Below are 21,540 nucleotides of genomic sequence, written 5' to 3'. Positions count from 1 at the left end.
CAAGAAATCATTTCTTGTCTCTTCTCCTTCTGATTCCAGCTGCTTAAAAACAACAAAAGGATTGAAAGAGAGAAAGATCTATCATGGAAACAAGTTAGAGACAAGGTGGACAGGGATCCCTGGGTGGCGCAGTGGTTTGGCGCCTGCCTTTGGCCCAGGGCGTGATCCTGGGGACCCAGGATCGAATCCCACGTCGGGCTCCGGGTGCATGGAGCCTGCTTCTCCCTCTGCCTGTGTCTCTGCCTCTCTCTCTCTCTCTCTGTGACTATCATAAATAAATAAAAATTAAAACAAAAAAAAAGAGACAAGGTGGACAAATGGAAATCAAAGAGGAAGAGATTAGGAGAAGGGAAAAGAAAGAACAGTATGTTGAAGGAATCCTTGAAGACAAAAATCTCTGCAGAAAACTTAGGAAGAATTCACTTAATTCCAAATAATTAGAATAAAACAGGCAATAGCCTTTGTGAAGAGGAAAAAGAATCGGGTGGAAGCTGAATTAAAAACTAGAAGGGGGTTGGGAATCCATGGATGGCTCAGCAGTTTAGTGCCTGCCTTCTGCCCAGGGCGTGGTCCTGGAGTCCCGGGATCGAGTCCCACGTCGGGCTCCCTGCATGGAGCCTGCTTCTCCCTCTACCTGTGTCTCTGCCTCTCTCTTTGCGTCTCTCATGAATAAATAAATAAAATCTTTAAAATAAAAAAAAATTTTTTAATTAAAAAAAGAACTTTCTTAGAAAGGGGAAAAAAATGTTTCCTCTGATTTCCAGCAAGTGTCAAGCCACTTAGGGTCAAAGCAAGGAATCTTAAATTATGTTTCAAAGAATTGTTAACAAGTCATTTGGACAAGGAAGGACGTGAATGTTACTTGGCATGGGTCCTCTGTCCACAGGCTGCCTTCATTACTTGAGGCAACAATTACCAAACTCTTAGGTCTCAGGACCTCTTTACACTCTTTAAGGCCATCCAGGGCCCCAAAGAGCCTTTACTAACGTGAAGTCTATCTAATGGTATTTATCATATTACATATTAAAACTGGTTTCAAACCATATCTGGGGGCATCACAATGCCAGATTTCAGGTTGTACTACAAAGCTGTGGTCATCAAGACAGTGTGGTACTGGCACAAAAACAGACACATAGATCAGTGGAACAGAATAGAGAATCCAGAAGTGGACCCTGAACTTTATGGGCAACTAATATTCGATAAAGGAGGAAAGACTATCCATTGGAAGAAAGACAGTCTCTTCAATAAATGGTGCTGGGAAAATTGGACATCCACATGCAGAAGAATGAAACTAGACCACTCTCTTTCACCATACACAAAGATAAACTCAAAATGGATGAAAGATCTAAATGTGAGACAAGATTCCATCAAAATCCTAGAGAAGAACACAGGCAACACCCTTTTTGAACTCGGCCATAGTAACTTCTTGCAAGATACATCCACAAAGGCAAAAGAAACAAAAGCAAAAATGAACTATTGGGACTTCATCAAGATAAGAAGCTTTTGCACAGCAAAGGATACAGTCAACAAAACTCAAAGACAACCTACAGAATGGGAGAAGATATTTGCAAATGACATATCAGATAAAGGGCTAGTTTCCAAGATCTATAAAGAACTTATTAAACTCAACACCAAAGAAACAAACAATCCAATCATGAAATGGGCAAAAGACATGAACAGAAATCTCACAGAGGAAGACATAGACATGGCCAACATGCATATGAGAAAATGCTCTGCATCACTTGCCATCAGGGAAATACAAATCAAAACCACAATGAGATACCACCTCACACCAGTGAGAATGGGGAAAATTAACAAGGCAGGAAACAACAAATGTTGGAGAGGATGCGGAGAAAAGGGAACCCTCCTACACTGTTGGTGGGAATGTGAACTTGTGCAGCCACTCTGGAAAACTGTGTGGAGGTTCCTCAAACAGTTAAAAATATACCTGCCCTACGACCCAGCAATTGCACTGTTGGGGATTTACCCCAAAGATACAAATGCAATGAAACGCCGGGACACCTGCACCCCGATGTTTCTAGCAGCAATGGCCACTATAGCCAAACTGTGGAAGGAGCCTCGGTGTCCAACGAAAGATGAATGGATAAAGAAGATGTGGTTCATGTATACAATGGAATATTACTCAGCTATTAGAAATGACAAATACCCACCATTTGCTTTAACGTGGATGGAACTGGAGGGTATTATGCTGAGTGAAGTAAGTCAGTCGGAGAAGGACAAACATTATATGTTCTCATTCATTTGGGGAATATAAATAATAGTGAAAGGGAAAATAAGGGAAGGGAGAAGAAATGTGTGGGAAATATCAGAAAGGGAGACAGAACGTAAAGACTGCTAACTCTGGGAAACGAACTAGGGGTGGTGGAAGGGGAGGAGGGCGGGGGGTGGGAGTGAATGGGTGACGGGCACTGGGTGTTATTCTGTATGTTAGTAAATTGAAAAAAAAAAAAAAAAAAAAAAAAAACTGGTTTCAAAATATAATCTCCAATCAAGTCAATAAAGTGTACTTTTTTGTTCCGTTTCCACATAAACTCAAAGTTCAAGATTTCAAGATAATTATTTGAAGATAATAAGGTCATGGCTATTCTGGCAGGAATGATCAAAGGCAGCTAATTACAAAAGTTCTGAGAACATATAAATTTTATTAATCTCTATAAAAATGTACATAGTGAGGGCAGCCCAGGTGGCTTAGAAGTTTAGCGCCGCCTTCAGCCCAGAGCCTGATCCTGGAGACCTGGGATGGAGTCCCACGTCGGGCTCCGGCATGGAGCCTGCTTCTCCCTCTGCCTGTGTCTCTGCCTCTCTCTTTCTCTCTCTCTCGGTCTCTCATGAATAAATAAAATATTTTTAAAAATGCACATAGTGCTATTTAAGCCCGCTACCATAGAGCATACTAGAAAACACAAGAATGCCCGTTCTACTAGCAGAGTGATGACATCATTCACGTCAAATGGGCCTGGAAATTTCCACTGTACAGTCATGAGACGATGAAAGCGCAAAAAAAAAAAAAAAAAAAAAAAAAAAGGCAAATCATGACTTATTATCCCACTGGAAATAGTTTTGACCTAGGAGACCCCTTCAGAGGATCTTGGAGACATCCCAAGACCTGGCGGGTCACATTTTGGGAACCAAATGGTATCGATTGATTCTAAAGTCACCTCCCATTTCTTAGGACTCACGAAGCGTGTGTGTTCTCGGATGACTGTCCCGTTCACATCCCCAAACCGCCCTTGGAGAACCGCCTGACCTAAGGTAACCACTTAGGTAACCCCTGAGCCCAGTGAAACCCAGAGCGAAAAGCCCGAGGGTGCGCCGGGGGCCTCCTCCTCGCCCTGACCCCTGAAAATACCCCCCACCCCCCAACTCCCCAGCAACGCGGGGTGGAGAGAGTCCAAACCCTGCCTCTCGCGCCGAGGCGGGGCCAGAACTGGCGGCGGGACCCGCCCGAGGCCCGGGGCGCGGGAAGCACCTGCCGCCCGCCGCGCGCCCCAGGTAGGCCGGGCCCCGGGGGAGGAGCGCGCCCAGGTGCTCGGCGGGGCCTGCGGGACCCGGGCTGAGTCTTCCGCGCGCGCCCTCGGGGGGCCCAGGCGCCCGTCCGCGGACCCCGGGCGCTTCCCCAGCAGCTCCCGGGACCGTCGCCGCCACTCGGGGGGCCCGGCGGCCGCAGGGACAACCCAACGCCGGGGCTCCGGCCCGGGAGCTGCTGCAGCATAGGCGCCCGGAGCCGCAGGTGCGGGGCCCGCGGCCGGTGGGGCGGGTTCCTGGGGCGGGGGGGGGGGTCTGCCCCGGCCCCGCCGGATGGGAGGGCGGAGGGGGCCGCCCGCAGGTGCCCGCAGGTGCCCGCTCGGCCGGCGGCGGGGCCCGGGGCGCGGCTCTCGTGCCCAGGCGCTCCCGGGCTCTCCGGGCCGGGCCGGGCGACCGAAACCCGCGAGCCGGGGCGCAGCAAGCAGGTCGGTGACTCAGGCCGCTCCGGAACTCAGAGCGCTGAGCCAGGGGCTTTCTTGACCTTTTTTTTGTTGCTATTTTGTTTTGTTTTAGGTGGTTTGACAGTTACCAGACTATGTTTACCCTGCTGGTTCTGCTCAGCCAACTGCCCCCAGCTAGCTTCGCGTTTCCTCATTGCACAAGAAGTCCCAAGGAGTCCAGGCATGCGGGAGAAGAAGGTGAGCACGCCCGGCTCGGGTTCCCGGCCCCCCCCCCCCAACCTGGAAACCTGAGCCACCTGCGGCAGAAGTCCAACCAGAAAGTGTAGGCTCTGCAATCGCACGCCCCCCATCCATCACAGAAGCCTTGAGATACCTTTAGTTGAATTTGTGGTCTATTTGGCAATGCTGTGGTTATGTTAGGTACAATTTATACAAATCTATTGCTGTGAGTTACTTTTGATGAGCATGTATTTTAAGACCTGGTTTGTGGTTCACTGAATGGAAAACCCATTTCAACTTCTGAAAATCAGTGAGTGCCGTTTTTCTGGATGAGGCTGTGTGGGAATGATAATGATCATAATTACTTGTTTTTCCTGGAAAGATGGACAGGGAGTTCCAGGATCCAGTCTGGACTTGCTAGGAGACCCCCCCTCCCCCGCCCTTAAGTTACTTAACCCCTTTCTGCTTGAATTTCTTCCCCTATAGAAATGATGGGGGTGGGGAGTAGATTGATCCCCGAAGTCCTTTTGGACAACGAATTTTCTGGTTATTTGGATAAAGTCAGATGGTTATGGAAGATTAGGTTTGGGGCTTGCTAACCTAGAATTTCATACTTTGTGGGTTCCAAGTCATAAACAGACTGGTTCCTGCCTACATTAAAAGAAAAGTCTAACCTTAAAAAAAAAGTCTAACCCAGAAAATAGAACGAGAAAAGAAAAAAAAAAAAATTGGCTTTGGCTTCAGCATCCCTCTCCTTGCCTAGTCATTGTGCTTCTCTATCCCCACACATTCCTGTATCTTAATCCTTTTTATCAGATCTACTCTCAGCTCATTCTCACCTGGGAAGGATCTGTTACACTAATAGTCCTGGACAACTTATTAATGATTAATACAGCTTGGTGTATTAAACCTTACAGGAGGGTGTGCATATGTGTGTTTTAAGACAGACATCTTAACTCAAAGGAATAGGTATCTGAACCAAAGGAATCAAACCGTGATAGCAGAATTCTAGGCAGTGGGATAAGCTAGCTAATGAGAATAGGGAGAGATTTTAGAAGGAGATCCTTTGGGGCACCTGGTGGCTCAGTGGTTGAGCATCTGCCTTTGGTTTGGGTCGTGATCCCGGGGTCCGGGATCGAGTCCCGCATGGGGCTCCCCATGGGGAGCCTGCTTCTGTCTCTGCCTCTATCTCTGTATCTCTCATGAATAAATCAATAAAATCTTAAAAAAAAAAAAAAAGAAGGAGATCCTTCTGGTGACCTCCCAAATTACATCACACGTGTAAGTCCACTCATATATAAGATTGAAGGTCCATACTCAGTGGGACCAGATGCTGATCCCCAGAATGCTGGTGAGTGTATTCGTTCACATAATGTAGACAGAAAAGGCATTGATTCTCTCTGTCTCTTTTTTAAAGATTTTATTTATTTATTTGAGAGAGAAAGAGGGAGAAGCAGACTCCTTGCTGAGCAGGGAATCCAATGTGGGGCTGGATCCAAGGCCCGGAGATCATGACCTGAGCTAAGGCAAACACAGCTGACTGAGCCACCCAGGTGTGCCATAAAAGAGATTCTCAAGGACCTCACAAGCTATGGAAGGAATTCAGGGATCATACTTGAGTGCAGAAGGCTGGAAATATCTATGGGAAATGTAAATGAGGAATCCTATCTATTTTAAAAGCTGATTTGTTCAGTTTGTAATCTCTTTATTAATACATACTATGTGCAAGGCCCTAATCTAAATACTGGAGGTATAACAATGAAAGACTGTAATCCCTGCCCTGGAGGACCTCTTCATCCGATGAGGGGGTGAAGTGTAAAGAATTAATTTCCGTAAGCTCTGGGACGGAGGTAGAAATAGCTCAAGAACAGAGTAGCAGTAACTCTATTTCCAAAGAGTTGTATGGCACAGAAGCCCATAATAAGTGGAGATAAGAAAAGTAACTAGGAAAATAAGGGACCTTCAACTAAATTCTGATAAACCCCAAGGGTAGAGTTCAAGTGACTCAAAAGAAATTTATTTAGAAAATGTGGAGGGCCGCCTGGGTGGCTCAGTGGTCTGCCTTTGGCTCAGGTCATGATTCTGGGGTCCTGGGATCCAGTCCTGCATCAGGCTCCCCACAGGAAGCCTGCTTCTCCCTCTGCCTATGTCTCTGCCTCTCTCTGTGTGTCCCTCATGAATAAATAAATAAAACCTTAAAAAAAAAAAAAGGAAATATGGAGGGTCAGGAAAAATGAAGAGAATGGAATATCTGGGTTGGTGGGTTTGAAATAGTGAAATGTGGGCAGCCCCAGTGGCGCAGCGGTTTAGCGCCGTCTGCAGCCCAGGGCGTGATCCTGGAGACCCGGGATCGAGTCCCACATCGGGCTCCCTGCATGGTGCCTGCTTCTCCCTCTGCCTCTCTCTCTAGCTGTGTCTCTATGAATAAAAAAAAAAAAAAAAAAGAAAAGAAAAGAAATAGTGAAATGTACAGACAGCCTCTTACGATGGCCTAAAATGGGAGAAATAGAAATGGGAGGAGAACCTGAGGCAAATGCTAAAGTACTAAGAACAGTGCATTCTCCAGCAGTGGCCAGGGGAGAAGTTCAGGATGCTCCAGGACAAGGAGGTTTGCCTTTTTGGATAACAAACAAATTACTTAGGATCCCAGTAGCAAAGGACAGTATAGAAATAAAGAGATAATCTAAGATCAAAAGGGAGACCGGCAAAAGTTTAACAAAGCACCGAAGATCTAACGTCAACCACTGACTGAATCAGAACCTTCACACTCAGGCAAGTGGCAAACAGCAGCCCCTGGAGGGCACATTTAATTCAGGAGTGAAGACTTTTACTGGCATAATTATTTCAGGAACAGTAAAAATGATGATGATTCTCTCTTTGAGAGTAGTTGAAAGTTGAAAGTAGTTCTATTGGACAGAGTATTTTTATAACTCAAATAACCTATTTGAAGGGAAGACCAACAATGAGAAATTTGGCACTGCTTTCTTAGCCGATAAAATGTAAAGATCTTGCGTAACTGAGACGTAGCAAAACAGAAACAGATTTCTAATTCTCCATTCTGAAATTAGATTTCACATAGTAAGTATAGCTAAGTGGGGCAGGCCATGAGTTACTTCAGCACTAGTTTAGTATTTTAAACCTACAACAAGGGATCCCTGGGTGGCTCAGCGGTTTAGTGACTGCCTTTGGCCTGGGGCGCGATCCTGGAGTTCCAGGATCGAGTCCCATGTTGGGCTCCTGGCATGGAGCCTGCTTCTCCTTCTTCCTGTATTGTGTCTCTGCCTCTCTCTCTCTCTCTCTCATAAATAAATAACTAAGAAAAAAAGAAAACCTACAACAGGGCGCCTGGGTGGCTCAGTAGTTGAGCATCTGCTTTTGGCTTAGGTCGTGATCCCGGGGTCCTGGGATCAAGTCCCGCATCAGGGAGCCTGCCTCTCCCTCTGCCTGTGTCTCTGCCTCTCTCTCTCTGTGTCTCTCATGAATAAATAAATAAATAATCTAAAAACAAATAAAAATAAACCTACAACAAACTAATACCAGACTCTACCTATGAATTGCTCTAACCAGTAGAATTTAGGTCCAAGAGTTTCTTCCCAATGTAGAAAAGTTGAGTTCATTCATTCATTCAGTAAATAGTTTTTTGAGCACCTCGTATGTGTCAGGCACCACATGCCGTCTTTAATGGAACTTTTTCTTCCAGTAAGGGGAACAGAGTGGTGACAAGTGGTAACATGGGTGGAACACCAGATGCTGGCAAGTGTGATGGAGAAAAACCAAGTATAGTAGGGGACAGGGAGTGCCAGAGGTGGGTCGGGGCTGGGGGGATGAGGTTTTAAGGTAACATTGAACAAAAGAACTAAAGAAGGTGAAAAAGCAAACCGAAAGAAGAAAGTTCTATTCAGGGGAAACGGCAAATACAAAGGCGGGAGAGAACCAGGTGCGTTGGAAGCCAGTGTAGCTAGAACACCGTGTTAAGAACAGAGTATAGGGGAGCAAGGTGACCGCTTAGAGGGCCATTATGAGAATCCCAATGATAATGGTGACTTGGGAATTTTTTCATTTTGTCTCCATTTGGTGGTAGCATAAAATCTACATGACAAGGGAGAAGAAAGAATAGAAAGATTTTATCACACTGGTTCATTGCACTGTTCTTAAAACAGCTATCACCAGTGATCGAATTCTAGCTTCCCCCTTGATTCAAATAGCTCATATATGTTATTTATAACATAGAAATGTATATGCTGGGGTAGTGGAGGCTGATGGAAATATAATGTAAACCTCGTAAATAGTTTTAAAATTTCTAACAGCCACATTAAAAAAGTAAAAAGAGGGGCACTTGGGTGATGCAGTTCGTTGAGCATCTGACTCTTGGTTTCAGCTCAGGTCTTGATTTCAGGACATGGCATCAAGCCCCACATCCGGCTCACCCTCAGCATAGAGTCTGCTTGAGACTATCTCTCCCTCTCTCTCTGCCCTACCCCCTGTGCTCTCTCTCTCTCTCTCTTTCTCTCAAAATAAATAATTTTTTAAAAAAGGTAAAAAGAATTGATAAAATTATATATATACTATTTAATATTTAATATTAATAACCATATTTAATCTAACCCATTATATCCAAAATATCATTTCCAAATATAAGCAATACATTGAGATAATCTTTTTATTAAATCTTTCAAATCAGTGTATATTTTACATTTATAGCACATCTCAATTCAAACTAGCCATTGTTCAAGTGCTCAATAGCCATATGAGCCTAGTGGCTACTGTTTTGAACAAAACAGCTCTATGAGATTCAGACCTGTTTGGAAAGGTGATTGACTAGTGGAAAAAAATATCTTGGACAAGATGTGACTGTTCTCAAGGGGCTAAGTATAAATGGCCAACCTGAGGTCATTCCCAAATCAGAATTAGTCTTCCAGGCCATGCTCTCTCATCAGTCCTGAGCTGTCTTTCAGTTGCCTACTTTAATATATTCTTCCTTTATAGTACGGGTTAGCAGTGTGAAATACCAAATTCTTTTAAGCATTTGTTGTAGTTTTCAGAGCTTCTGAATTCCAGTCTCGGTAATGTGACCTGGAACAAGATTTCTTAAGCATTCTTTGTGTGCAACTAGAATGAGTTTAAAGTTTGTGGGTTTTGAAAATACTGCCATGGTGGGATATTTTGGTTTTGCGTTAACCTGTGTGTAACTCTATCGTGTTTACTATTTATGCTCCTGGAAAAGGTAGAGGGTGTCTTATAAAACATTGTAGACACCTATTCAGGGGATGAGTAGAGAAGGAGAGTTATTTCTTTAGGAGGGGCTGAATGTCTCTTAATTAACCTTATAATTACCTTATAATTTTGCGAACTTAGAAGTTTAAAATTTTAGAAATTTTTAGGATAAACTTGCTCTAAAATTTTTAACATAAATGTATTAATTAACAATTTTAAAACATAAGGAGATCTTAGTAATTGTTTATTTTCTAATTTTACAAATGAGGAAATGGCAACACAGAGATGTTAGTGATTTATCACAGATGAACAACTGAGAGCTAAGTCAAATCACAACCAAGGATCTCTGTCTTCTCTTAGTCTAATACTCTGTCCATTACACCAGACTGATTTTTCTCAGTCAAGATAATAGAGAGCCAACCCTTTATTATTATTATTTTTTTAGATTTTCTTTTTTTATTTGAGGGAAAGAAAGAGCAGAGCATGAGGAGCGCCAGAGGGAGAAGCAGACTACCTGCTGAGCAGGGAGCCCAGTATAGGGCTTGATCCCAGGACCCCAGGCTCATGACCTGAGCCAAAGGCAGACACTTAACTGACTGAGCCACCCAGGTGCCCCAAGAGCCAACGCTTTGAAGTAGAAGAGTCTAGGGAAAAGTGATATTTAAATAATTTTCATTTATGCTAATAATTTTGGACATAACCAGGACAAGTATTTTATGGACTTATGCTAATATTTGTATTTCATATTTAGCAGACATTGCTTTTACTGATGACATTTCTTTTTTTTTTTTTTTTTTTTTTTTTTACTGATGACATTTCTTATCATCGGAATTTAAAATCATACAAGGGCACCTGGGTGGCTCAGTCAGTTAAGCAGCTGCCTTCGGCTCAGGTCCTGATCTCAGGGTCCTGGCTCCCTGCTCAGCAAGGAGTCTGCTTCTCCCTCTGCTTGTGCTCTTTTTCTCTCTCTCAATTAAATAAAATCTTTTTTAAAAGAATTTAAAAGCATACAAAAAAGTTTGGTATAATTTTACATCAATTTTACATTCACTTTTTCCATAATTAAAACAGAAGTGTTCTCTATTTTATCAGCCTTTGAAACCTGTTTCTTTATTAGTCTTCACAGCAAAAGAAGAAGCAAACCTTTTCATACATAGACACCTGCTATATAATAGATTTGATTTGGAGCTCTTCACGCCCGGTGACCTAGAAAGAGAGTGCGAAGAAGAACTTTGCAATTATGAAGAAGCCAGAGAGATTTTTGTGGATGAAGATAAAACGGTAATTTGGTTGACAATGTCAACTGGCTGGAAATTTATTAAACCATACTTAAGAAAATGGCACTTTCAGTCATCAGAGATTTTATGCTTTAAATAAAATCGAGATTTTATACCTGTTATCCCTTTCCACTTCCTTAAAATGCTTATTAACCTATTTATACTTGGCTTTATACTTAATTAAATGGACTTAGAGTAGTTAGCAGATTATCGATTGTGTTGTGATTTTGTGTGTGTGATGTTAATTGTATTTAAGAACAATCAAGTACTGGAGCGAATTAAATTTTAGGATATTATTTGAGTTAGTCCTCGAGTCAAGCTTCAATCATTCTAGACTGAGTGCAATTTTTCCTACCAGTGACTTTATCTTTTCTGACTACTGTACTTATTCTCAATCTACTATGTGCCAAGTGCTCTGCCAGAGACTGAAGATACAAATTATCTAGTCTCTGCATCCAGGAGTTTATTGTTTGATATATCTGTGTAATTGCAGGGAGAAATTTTTAGAAGTTCTCCTTTGAAATGTAATTAAATCCTGTCTACCAATCTTGAGACAGTACAAAACAAACGAACAGCACAGTTCCTATTATAGTCTAGCATATTCTTAGAGAATGTTAAGTGACCCAACTTCTTTACTTTTGTAAATTAAATTAGCAGAGCTCCTTTTTTCTCTTCCTTAGGTGTTCCACTTTACTCTTTGGTCAATAAGAACAGGGAACTCTAGGTATCCTTCACATGCGGGTATTAATGGGGCTTAGCTTTTTTTTCTCCCCAAATTGTGCCCAGCCTCTCATTCCCTGCTGACAGCTGCCACATTGGCTAGAGAAGGAAAACAAAGTCTAGATTTGTAGTTGTGCCTGTTGAAATCTTATCCTGTTTTTTGCAAACCCTTTTTATAATTGTATTGTAGTTCCTTCCCATCTGCTTCATTCTCTCAAGTAACACTGAACTTGAAGAGTCTTAGGGATGTCTTTTCCCCAGATCAATCCCTTTCAATAAAATCTCCTAGCAAACCGAGGGCCCACTTTGCGTAGAAAAATTCAGGCTCCTTTTCAAACTTGGTAATGGGTCTACTGCTTCCGCACCTTCGGTGCTGTCACTGACTCTCTAATGCAAGAGTCTCGTCTGATACCTGAGCAGATACCCTGAGCAGGTGAAGAGAATGGCAGAGTACAGTAGCAGAGAGCTGGAGCTGGCAACAATCCCCTGACCAGTTCCTGAGAAACAGTGATGGGTGGTAATGCTTTAATTAGAGTGAGTCAAGTCCTCCAGCTTGAATAAACTAGTATACTACCTGTGGCACATGCCAAGAATTTACCATCCCAGTCCGGGTCATTGGGATCAAATGATGATAAAACAGTGAAATAGGGATGCCTGGGTGGCTCAATGGTTGAACATCTGCCTTTGGCTCAGGAAGTGATCCCAGAGTCCTGGGATCAAGTCCCGCATTGGGCTCCCCACAGGGAGCCTGCTTCTCCCTCTACCTGTGTCTCTGCCTCTGTGTCTCTCATGGATAAATAAATAAAATCTTTCAAAACAAAACAAAACAATGAAATAAACTTGGAAAATGTACCTTTCTCTTAGATGGCATTCTGGCAGAAATATTCCATCAAAGGACCAACCACAAAATCAGGTAAGGCAAGAATTGATGAAATTGAATGTTTTTCCCGCCCTCTCTCTATTATAATACATTTTAGTTTTATTATTTGAGTTTGGCTATTGCTCAACATATGTGCCTTGTAAATCCAGGGATGATTTCTCAATTATACACTGGGCTATCTAAGACAGAGGAAGCCACATTCATCTTTATACACTGAAAATCAAGTTTGGTGAGATACTAGGGAAATGAGATAATAGGCTTAAAGGTGTTTTAAACAACTCAGCTAAGTCAAGACTTGCACAGAATAAAAGTAGGACTCCTTTAGTTCCAAGTAGTAAGCTATTTTAATTTTTTTTTTACCATTACAAGTAAATGGAATACTTCTGCTACTAAGTAAATGAAGAGTGTTAGAATTAGATAAGTTCTATAGAGGGGAGATCCTTTATATTATCTGTATTATCATCTCTAGCTGCTTTTTCAGTCAGGTCTTTTTTGCCAGCTCTTCCTTCATTCCCCTCAGATACAGCCCCAGCTAGAGGAGACTTTATCATCTTGCTATGCTAGTGTTGCTTAGTATGTTTATCTGTGTGTTTAATACCAAATGTGCCTAGTTGAACAAAGAATATGTATAGTCTTTTTTTTTTTTTTTTTTTTTAGTATCTCTACACCCAACATGGGGCTCAAACTCATGATCCTGAGGTCAGAATTGTGTGCCTTTCTGACTAAGCCAACCAGGACCCCAGAATATGTTTAGTCTTGAATGCTATCCATTTAATATGACCTATTTACAGTAAATAAAATTATAACCAAGGCTTTTAGAAAGTGTTATTTACAAATTTTGGCTGCTAGCAGAAAGACTTTGTAAAGAAATCAATATTAGGGGATCCCTGGGTGGCTCAGCAGTTTGGTGCCTGACTTTGGCCCAGGGTGCAATCCTGGAGTCGCAGGATCGAGTCCCACGTCGGGCTCCCGGCATGGAGCCTGCTTCTCCCTCCTCCTGTGTCTCTGTCTCAGTCTCTCTCTCTCTCTATGTCTATCATAAAATAAATAAATCTTTTTTAAAAAATCAATATTATTAGATTCTTAATAGTATGCTTAGATCAAGTGTTAAATTTATTGAAATCAGAGGCATCGAGGTGGCTCAGTTAGTTGAGCGTCTGCCTTTGGCTTAGGTCATGATCCTGGGATTCTGGGATCAACCCCCACGTCAGGTTCCTGCTTAGTGGGGAGTCTCCTCCCTCTGCGCCTCTCCCAGTTCCTGTATTCCTTCTCTCTCAAATAAAATAAATAAAATATTTAAATAGGGATCCCTGGGTGGTGCAGCGGTTTGGCGCCTGCCTTTGGCCCAGGGCATGATCCTGGAGACCCGGGATCGAGTCCCACATCGGGCTCCCTGCATGGAGCCTGCTTCTCCCTCTGCCTGTGTCTCTGCCTCTCTCTCTCTCTCTCTGTGTGTGACAAAAATCTTTAAATAAATAAATCTATTGAAATCATAGGAAGTGCTTTTCAGTTGATATAGCTACGTTATTTTGTTGATTTCTCTTAAGATGCCAACAGAGAGAAAATTGATGTCATGGGCCTTCTGACTGGATTAATTGCTGCTGGAGTATTTTTGGTTATTTTTGGATTACTTGGTTACTATCTTTGTATCACCAAGTGTAACAGGCAACAATATCCCAGGTAAGTACCAAGTAAAAATATTTATTTTACTATTGTACATTCTATATTGTTATATTTAAATGGATAAAAATGGCTGCCTATTTTTAAAAATAAACATTTTATTTTGAAATAATTTTGGATATACAGGAAGGTGCAAAGATCACACAAAGAGTTCCCATCCTTCACCCATTTTCTCTCCTTGTTAATATCTCATATATCATAGTACATTCGTTAAACAAACCAACTAACACTGGCACGTTACTTCTTTTTTTTTTTTTTTTTTTTTTTTTTTGGTACGTTACTATTAACTAAACTCCAGACCTTATTAAGATTTCACCAATTTTGCCATTTGTGTCTTTCTTCTGCTCCAGGACCCACTTAAGATACCACATGGCATTTAGTTGTCATTGTCTCTCCAGGCTCTGCCGGTCTGTGACATTTGTTTGATTGCCCGATTTCACACATAAACAACAAAATGATGCAATTCCTAAAATCCTTCAAAAGAATACAAGAGGATTCACAAGCGTCAGCTTGATTTTTCAATACTCCTTTCTAAGCAGAGAGTAGATGCCAGTGTCCCTACTTTGTTTCCAGAGGCAGAAAGTCCCATCATTTACTGAGTCACAGTCTTAGCAGATCCAGCCATGTAGCTACCCAAATAGAAACAATGTAACTGGCTTTTAAATTCAACTATTTTGGGATCCCTGGGTGGCTCAGTGGTTTAGCGCCTGCCTTTGGCCCAGGGCATGATCCTGGAGTCCTGGGATGGAGTTCCACATTGGACTTCCTGCATGGGGCCTGCTTCTCCCTTTGCCTATGTCTCTGCCTCTCTCTCTGTGTTTTTCATGAATGAATGAATAAATAAAATCTTTAAAAAAAGGCAGTTTTAAATAAAATAAAATAAAATAAAATAAAATAAATTCAGCCATTTTTATTGGTACTTTAGATAAAAATGAATGAAATAAAATGGTTGCCACTTAAAGATAATAGCACATTAATAAAGCTTGATTAGGATTCATAAAAGCCATATTATTTGGACAATAGAACCTCAACATCCTCATTAAAATAAAAAGTTATTCTCTATTATCTCTATTATCTTCTCAGTAAGTACAGATGAGTAAGTGTATAAGTAACCTTATTCAAAAAAAGTGCCAGGTGCTAAACAGTATTCGAAATTGATGCTTACATATCTCTATTCACACTTTCAAATCAATCATGAGAAAAGCTCATGATGGTGACCAAGTGACAAAAGGATTATGGAAACAGTGGTGATGATTGCATAACATTGTGAATATAATTAATACCACTGAGTCATATACTTAAAAATAGTTAAAATGGTAAATTTTATGTTATATGTATTTTACCACTACAAAATTTTTCTTTATTGTAAATTGAGAGTTTAGGGCAACAGATGTGGAATTAGGATTCATCTATTGGAGGATAAAACTAAATCCATGGGTACCATGAAGCCATGAGAGTAGGCAAGTTCTCTGAGGGTGATGTAAGGACAGATGGAAAAGGACAGAGCATTAAAGGGTACCCACAGCAAGGTGCAGAAAGAAGACATGCCAGAAAGAGGGCAGAGGACAGGGGCAACATAAATTGTAATTCTATACCCAAGCTAGAATTCCTGAACAGCTTCCTGAGGCATTAACATGACCTGTGGGCATAGACAAAGGAGTTTGTCAGAGACCTCTGTAAATCCTGCAAAAATCTGAGAAATGATGGGGATCCCTGGGTGGCTCAGCGGTTTGGCACCTGCCTTCGGTCCAGGCATGATCCTAAAGTCCCGGGATCGAGTCCCACATCGGGCTCCCTGCATGGAGCCTGCTTCTGTCTCTGCCTCTCTCTGTGTGCCTATCATGAATAAATAAATAAAATATTTTTTAAAAAATCTGAGAAATGAGAGAAAGTAAGGAAGAACTTGCTTAATTTTTCATAAGCCACCATCTTTTAAGCTGAGACACTTTTATTAACTTCCCTTATTGAAAAAAATAAAAAATAAAAAAAAACTTCCCTTATTGAACAGATAGGAAATGAGCAAGGTCTTTCTATTTTTCTAGGACTTTTTTTTTTTCTAGGACTTTTGACTAAAATTTTATTCAGTGTGGCTTTCTCTATAAGTAGGGGAGGAAGTCCTGGAAACTCCCAAACTAATGAAAATCTAGGCAAAATTTGTCTTTGGAGACTCTTCTTGCCTTTTATCTTTCTTTTCCTCCCCATTTATAATGTCTTCCCAAAAAAGTTCATGTATACTCTCATGTTTAAGAATTGTACTCAAGCGACACCTGGTTGGCTCAGTGGTTGAGCATCTGCCTTTGGCTCAGGTCATGATCCTGGGGTCCTAGGATCGAGTCCTACATCAGGCTCCCTGCAGGGAGCCTGCTTCTCCCTCTGCTTGTGTCTCTGCCTCTCTCTGTGTGTCTCTCATTAATAAATTAATAAAATCTTAAATAAATAATAATTGTGCTCAAGGTCTGTGATAGCACAGCCATTATTCAGTGTCCTCCTGCATGGCATTTTCTTCTCTCTTCTCTTCATTTTTCTGCATTTTTCTACTTTTCTGCACCACTACATCTCCTTACCTTAGGCCTTTTTTGTCTGAAAACTTCTAGCTTCTTCCCTGCTGAAGGTTAGAAGCAGAATTCAAAGGTACAGGGAGCAAAATAGTTTTATTAGATATATTTTCTGTGTATGTTACTGTAAAATTTTAAAACTCTGGATATCTCTTATTTTATTCTAAAATTTTTTTTAGAATTATTATTAATTATTTATTTTGGAGAGAGAATGAGAGCAGGGGGAGGGGTAGAATTATTTATTATTATTTATTATCTATATTTATATTTATTATTTATTATTATTAAATATCAATTATTTGTTATTAATTATTAATTATTCATTATTAATAATTATTATTAATTATTTATTTTGGAGAGAGAATGAGAGCAGGGGGAGGGGTAGAAGGAGAGAGAGAATGAGAGCAGGGGGAGGGGTAGAATTATTTATTATTATTTATTATCTATATTTATATTTATTATTTATTATTATTAAATATCAATTATTTGTTATTAATTATTAATTATTCATTATTAATAATTATTATTAATTATTTATTTTGGAGAGAGAATGAGAGCAGGGGGAGGGGTAGAAGGAGAGGGAAAGAGAGAATCCTAAGCAGACTCCAGGCTGAGTGCAGAGCCTACCTGTGGAGTTGATCTCACAATCTCAATATCATGACCTGAGCTGAAGCCTACAGTGGGCTGCTTCACCTCCTGAGCCACCCAGGCATCCCTGAATATCTCTTATTTTAAAAGCAAGATTAAAAAATAATAATAATAATAATAAAATATAAATAAAAGCAAGATTAGTGATACTTACTTAATGTCAGTACAGTATAATACTGTACAGATCACAGATCATTTTTACATCCATCATCTAACTTTGATCCTCAGAGCAACCCTTTGATTTTAGGGAACATTGAACACTAGGTTTGTAAGACATTCTCTTATTTTGGGATTAACTTTTAAACAAATACTAGAGTACTTTTCATCTATTATCCCAAGAAATTCTTCTAGCAGAGTTATTTGTCCACTTTCTATATATTTTGCAAGTCTGAAAATGGGGGAAGTGTGACGAAATATTTGAGAAAGAAAAGAGTAAAAAATAAGATCATTTTCTGTCTCATTCCTCTGTCAAAACAAGCCAAGAAATGGGAAACAATCTTTTCATTTCTTGGTTCCTATATTTTATGGAAGAAAATAGGCATAGTATGATGTTAGTTTATTTGAGTTGTTTTTGGTGCCTACTTTCTGATATCAATCATTTAAGATGTATGTAAGAAATCACCATGTAGATTATTTAATAACTTTAATGCAATTATAATATTGTTTCTGTATCTGAAATTTAGAAGTCAACACGGAAAAGTTTATTTGTTCAAATAAAACATCTGTCTCTCCTGTTCTCTATAAACAAACAAACAGAACTTTTCATCATAAACTAATGAACGTGGCAAGTGACTAGCCTACCAGAAACCCGCTCCAGATTTCTGACAGAGGAGGAATTGTGTTGAGCCCTCTAAGTAAACTTGTGATGGATGCTCTTCATCACCCCTCAGCTATTGAAGGGCTGACTGTCCAGTTCCTAGATTTACACAGATCTTCTTCACTTCTCTCTGCAGTCATCCTCTTTCCTTTCCTCCAGTTTCATATCTCATGATTGCCTCCAAGGAAAAGGTGTACTAAGGTGCAAAGTGATTGCCTTAGTTTGGAAAAGTTTACAGTATTTTGAGTCTGCCTGTCTCTTGTCAGGAAGAATATTGTAAATATTGACGAGAAGTTGGAGATTACTTATGAATTTTAATTACCTTATTAGCCATAGTTCTAGGAGCTTAATTTATACATAAGTGCTTCATAGACAGCCAACTTTAGAGTCCAAACATATCAATTTACTAATGTTTAAATTATAATTCATAATTCAATAATGAGAAGGGAAAACACAGGCTCAAAACACCAGACCCAATGTTGCATTTCGATTTTCATTGGCTAATATAGCTGACAGAGTTTTGTGAAAACGGTGGAACTTAAACTAGGCCATATATTTTTTTAATTATTGGCCTTAGGTCAATGGAGTGGTGAAAAGCCAATAATCTGAGAAAGCAAACAACAGCAGTGAAAGCACAGAGGCAGGACACAGAATTCCTTGCACATATAGAGAAGTGTAGGGAGGCTACCTTGCAAGAGCAGAGAGCTGTGAAAAATATGGAGAGGCCAGAATAAGGGAGGCTTTTAAAAGGAGTTATGGGAGTTGACTTAGTGGAAAGTAGGCTGCAGGTTAGACTTTTGCAGAGACGAGGGACATGATAGAGGTGCTATTTAGGAGAGAAGGCCCAGGCAGCAGGACTGCAGGGGAAACAGAGACGAGAGACACACCTCAATATCATGACCTGAGCTGAAGCCTACAGCTTCGTGATTATCTCTGTGACATCAGTCTCCTTGGCTTGGAGTAATGCTACCTTTTGACAAGAAAGGATTTGGTTTCACACCATATTTTGAGAAAGTTCTCATTCAGAAGTGGGAGAAAAAGGGAATTAGCATGTTCTGAGTCTTTGTCATAGTGTTCCAGACACTGCTTAGGTACTTGACATACAACATCTTTCTGCTACACACAAAACAACTCTGTTGAGGTAGCTATTATTGACCTCATTTTACTGTGAAGGAAACAAATAACTTGCCTTTGGCCACACTGCTATGAAACAAGAAGATCCAGTTTCATATCCATGTCTGACCCCCAAGCTCTTGACCTTTCCACCATACCAAGACTTTTTCAGAGTCTATGGGTAAAATAAAAATGATGTTATATTAATAAACTGGGTTCAACTTTTATCAAAAGTCAGTTGGGTTTTTTTTTAATATTGCCATTTTAGCCTAAAAATGCTGCCTTTCTAGACCTAAATGCTGTGTCTCCATTTAGTTCTTCAGCTACCTATGTAAGAAGGCACACTCCCTCCATCATTTTCAGAAGACCTGAGGAGGCTGCCTTGAATCCATCACCACTTTCAGTGGAGGACACGGGATTACCCTCCTATGAACAGGCAATGGCACTCACCAGAAAACACAATGTTTCCCCGCCACCACCATACCCTGGGCCAGCAAAAGAGTTTAGAGTGTTTAAAAAGTCTATGTCACTCCCATCTCACTAGGCCCACCATGGTGGTATGGGAGATTCATGTTATTTGAATGGTTCATTTTTCCATGAACCACAGAGACATGTCATTTCAGCCATTTATGACAAACTGCAAGGAGTGAAGAAAGAATAAGCACCACAGCAGTTCTGTTGGTATGTATCTTGGATCTGAACTTGATCATTATCAGCTTGATAAGAAACTTTACCCTTGCAGTAAAGAAGAGACCACTTTTTTGTTTATTTTAATGGTGCAGAAAATCTGTGTTACAGATGCCATAGCTAGAACTGGTGAACTATCTTTTGTACAAATAAAGGTTGCAGATTTCTCGTGTTGAATATAAAAAAAGAATTTCTGATCATCAGATTATCCAAGGTCAGGATAGTGGACCCACTCTTTATTTCTTTTTGATTGGAAATACTTCACAAAATTGGACACTTCAATATAAACTGGTGGCCTTAATATAATCACTTGGTTTTACATTTTAAATTATTGCATAGCATTCACCACATTTTGTAGGTTTTAGTTGTTAACAATTACTATCACTCATGTTTTGTTATGGAGTGGAGTAAGTAATTTTTAAAAATCACTTGATGCAGAGTTAGGTCTTCAGAAGGTACAGAGTTGCAATGGCAAGGATTTGCAAGGGTTGTTATACTATCAAATACATAGTCTTCAAATCTAGGAGTGACTAGAACTTGATAAAGTTGCCCATGCTACTGATGAGTAGACACATCCTTTGTCATTGCTAAATTATCTATATATAACTACATGTAATTCTTTATCTTGAAACTCTGTTGATGTTTATAAATAATAGTTCAAGAACCTAGAAAAAATTAGTTTACTTTTCTGCTATTAAAATAATACTAACTAAAGTTATCAGCAACACAAAACACCATAAGTAATAATTTGAACGTATACTTTGTCTCTTCTTCTAATTGTATATATGACCAGTCCTCCTTAACAATGTAATAGAATATAAGCTATAAACCTCTGGAGTGAGTATGTTTGCACACATTTATGTGAATGGGTGTGGATGTGGATGTGGATTTGTTTTCTCTTTGCAGGAACTCAAGAAATAACATATGCCTGAGAAATAAGAGAAAATTCTGTTCTTTTTGTTTTGATAGGCATTATATTTTCCTATTATTTAAGACCGTTTGTAAAATTGTATTTTCTTTTATAATTTTTACGGAAGTGAGACTAAAACCCACACGTATTTGGTAATTCTTTCCAATTAAATGTTTAGAAAGCATAATCATTACATGTGTGTTTCTGTCTCTTAAGACAACATGATCTTAAGGCAGATGTAAGCAAGACCTTACTCATTAGACTGCCAAACACTTTATCCTTCTAGATTTTGGGGTCTCTTCAGCTGCTCGTCACAAAGAAATTATCTAGCAACATTTAGATATAATTAGGGAAAGTGGTCTTTTAATTTTATTATTTTATTTTTTTAAAGATTTTTTAAACATGAGGCTTGAACTCACAACCCGGGATCAAGAGTCACACATTCCACTGACTGAGCCAGCCAGGCACCCCAGCAAAGCCACCTATAGGACCTATAAAAATTTTACCACTATGGGGCTGGCTCAGTAGGTAGCGTATACAACTCTTGATCTTGAGGCCATGAGTTCAAGTCCCACTTTGGGTGTAGAGATTACTTTAAAAAAAATTTACCATTAGTCATACCTTGATTTTACATAAGGACTATTTTCTCATAGAACTTTGCACTTTGCCCTTATTTTCATTCTCTCCAAAAGGTCAGAGGCAAACCCTACTTTGTTCACTTTGTAGCAATCAAACTAAGGCATAGAAGGATAATTTGCCCTAAATCTAACATATTGGTGAGAGCTAGGTTTAGAAGGAGCAAACACGAGCACCTGGGTGGCTCAGTGCTTGAGCATCTGCCTTCAGCTCAGGTCGTGATCCCAGGGTCCTGGG

At 40.3% G+C, this 21,540-nt stretch overlaps 1 protein-coding gene across 3 annotated transcripts; it reads left to right on the top strand.

The window, feature by feature from the left end:
• The first annotated feature begins 3,118 nt into the window (after positions 1-3,118).
• PRRG4 (proline rich and Gla domain 4) lies at positions 3,119-20,854 on the top strand. Of its 3 annotated transcripts, none has more exons than XM_025452403.3 (6): positions 3,119-3,273; positions 4,060-4,184; positions 10,498-10,661; positions 12,242-12,290; positions 13,805-13,937; positions 19,386-20,854. In XM_025452403.3, the coding sequence occupies exons 2-6, from the start codon at positions 4,082-4,084 to the stop codon at positions 19,612-19,614; spliced, it is 678 nt and encodes a 225-aa protein (XP_025308188.1). In that variant the 5' UTR covers positions 3,119-3,273; positions 4,060-4,081; the 3' UTR covers positions 19,615-20,854. The 3 variants fall into 3 exon arrangements, with proteins under 3 accessions (XP_025308188.1, XP_025308186.1, XP_025308187.1); XM_025452401.3 differs by lacking the exon at positions 3,119-3,273 and adding an exon at positions 3,368-3,513; XM_025452402.3 differs by lacking the exon at positions 3,119-3,273 and adding an exon at positions 3,525-3,751.
• The last annotated feature ends 686 nt before the right edge of the window (positions 20,855-21,540 follow it).

Source organism: Canis lupus, chromosome 18 (genome assembly GCF_003254725.2).
Source record: "Canis lupus dingo isolate Sandy chromosome 18, ASM325472v2, whole genome shotgun sequence".
Taxonomy (NCBI): Eukaryota; Metazoa; Chordata; class Mammalia; order Carnivora; family Canidae; genus Canis; species Canis lupus.
The sequence above is the reverse complement of the archived record's forward strand: the minus strand, read 5'-3'. Positions and strand labels throughout refer to the sequence as shown.

Bases quoted from the DNA above. Each gene is read 5' to 3' on its own strand.
- PRRG4 (XM_025452403.3), top strand. From the start codon at position 4,082: ATGTTTACCCTGCTGGTTCTGCTCAGCCAACTGCCCCCAGCTAGCTTC. The intron at 10,662-12,241 runs GTAATTTGGTTG...CCTTTCTCTTAG, and splicing joins TTGTGGATGAAGATAAAACG to ATGGCATTCTGGCAGAAATA. The intron at 12,291-13,804 runs GTAAGGCAAGAA...ATTTCTCTTAAG, and splicing joins AGGACCAACCACAAAATCAG to ATGCCAACAGAGAGAAAATT.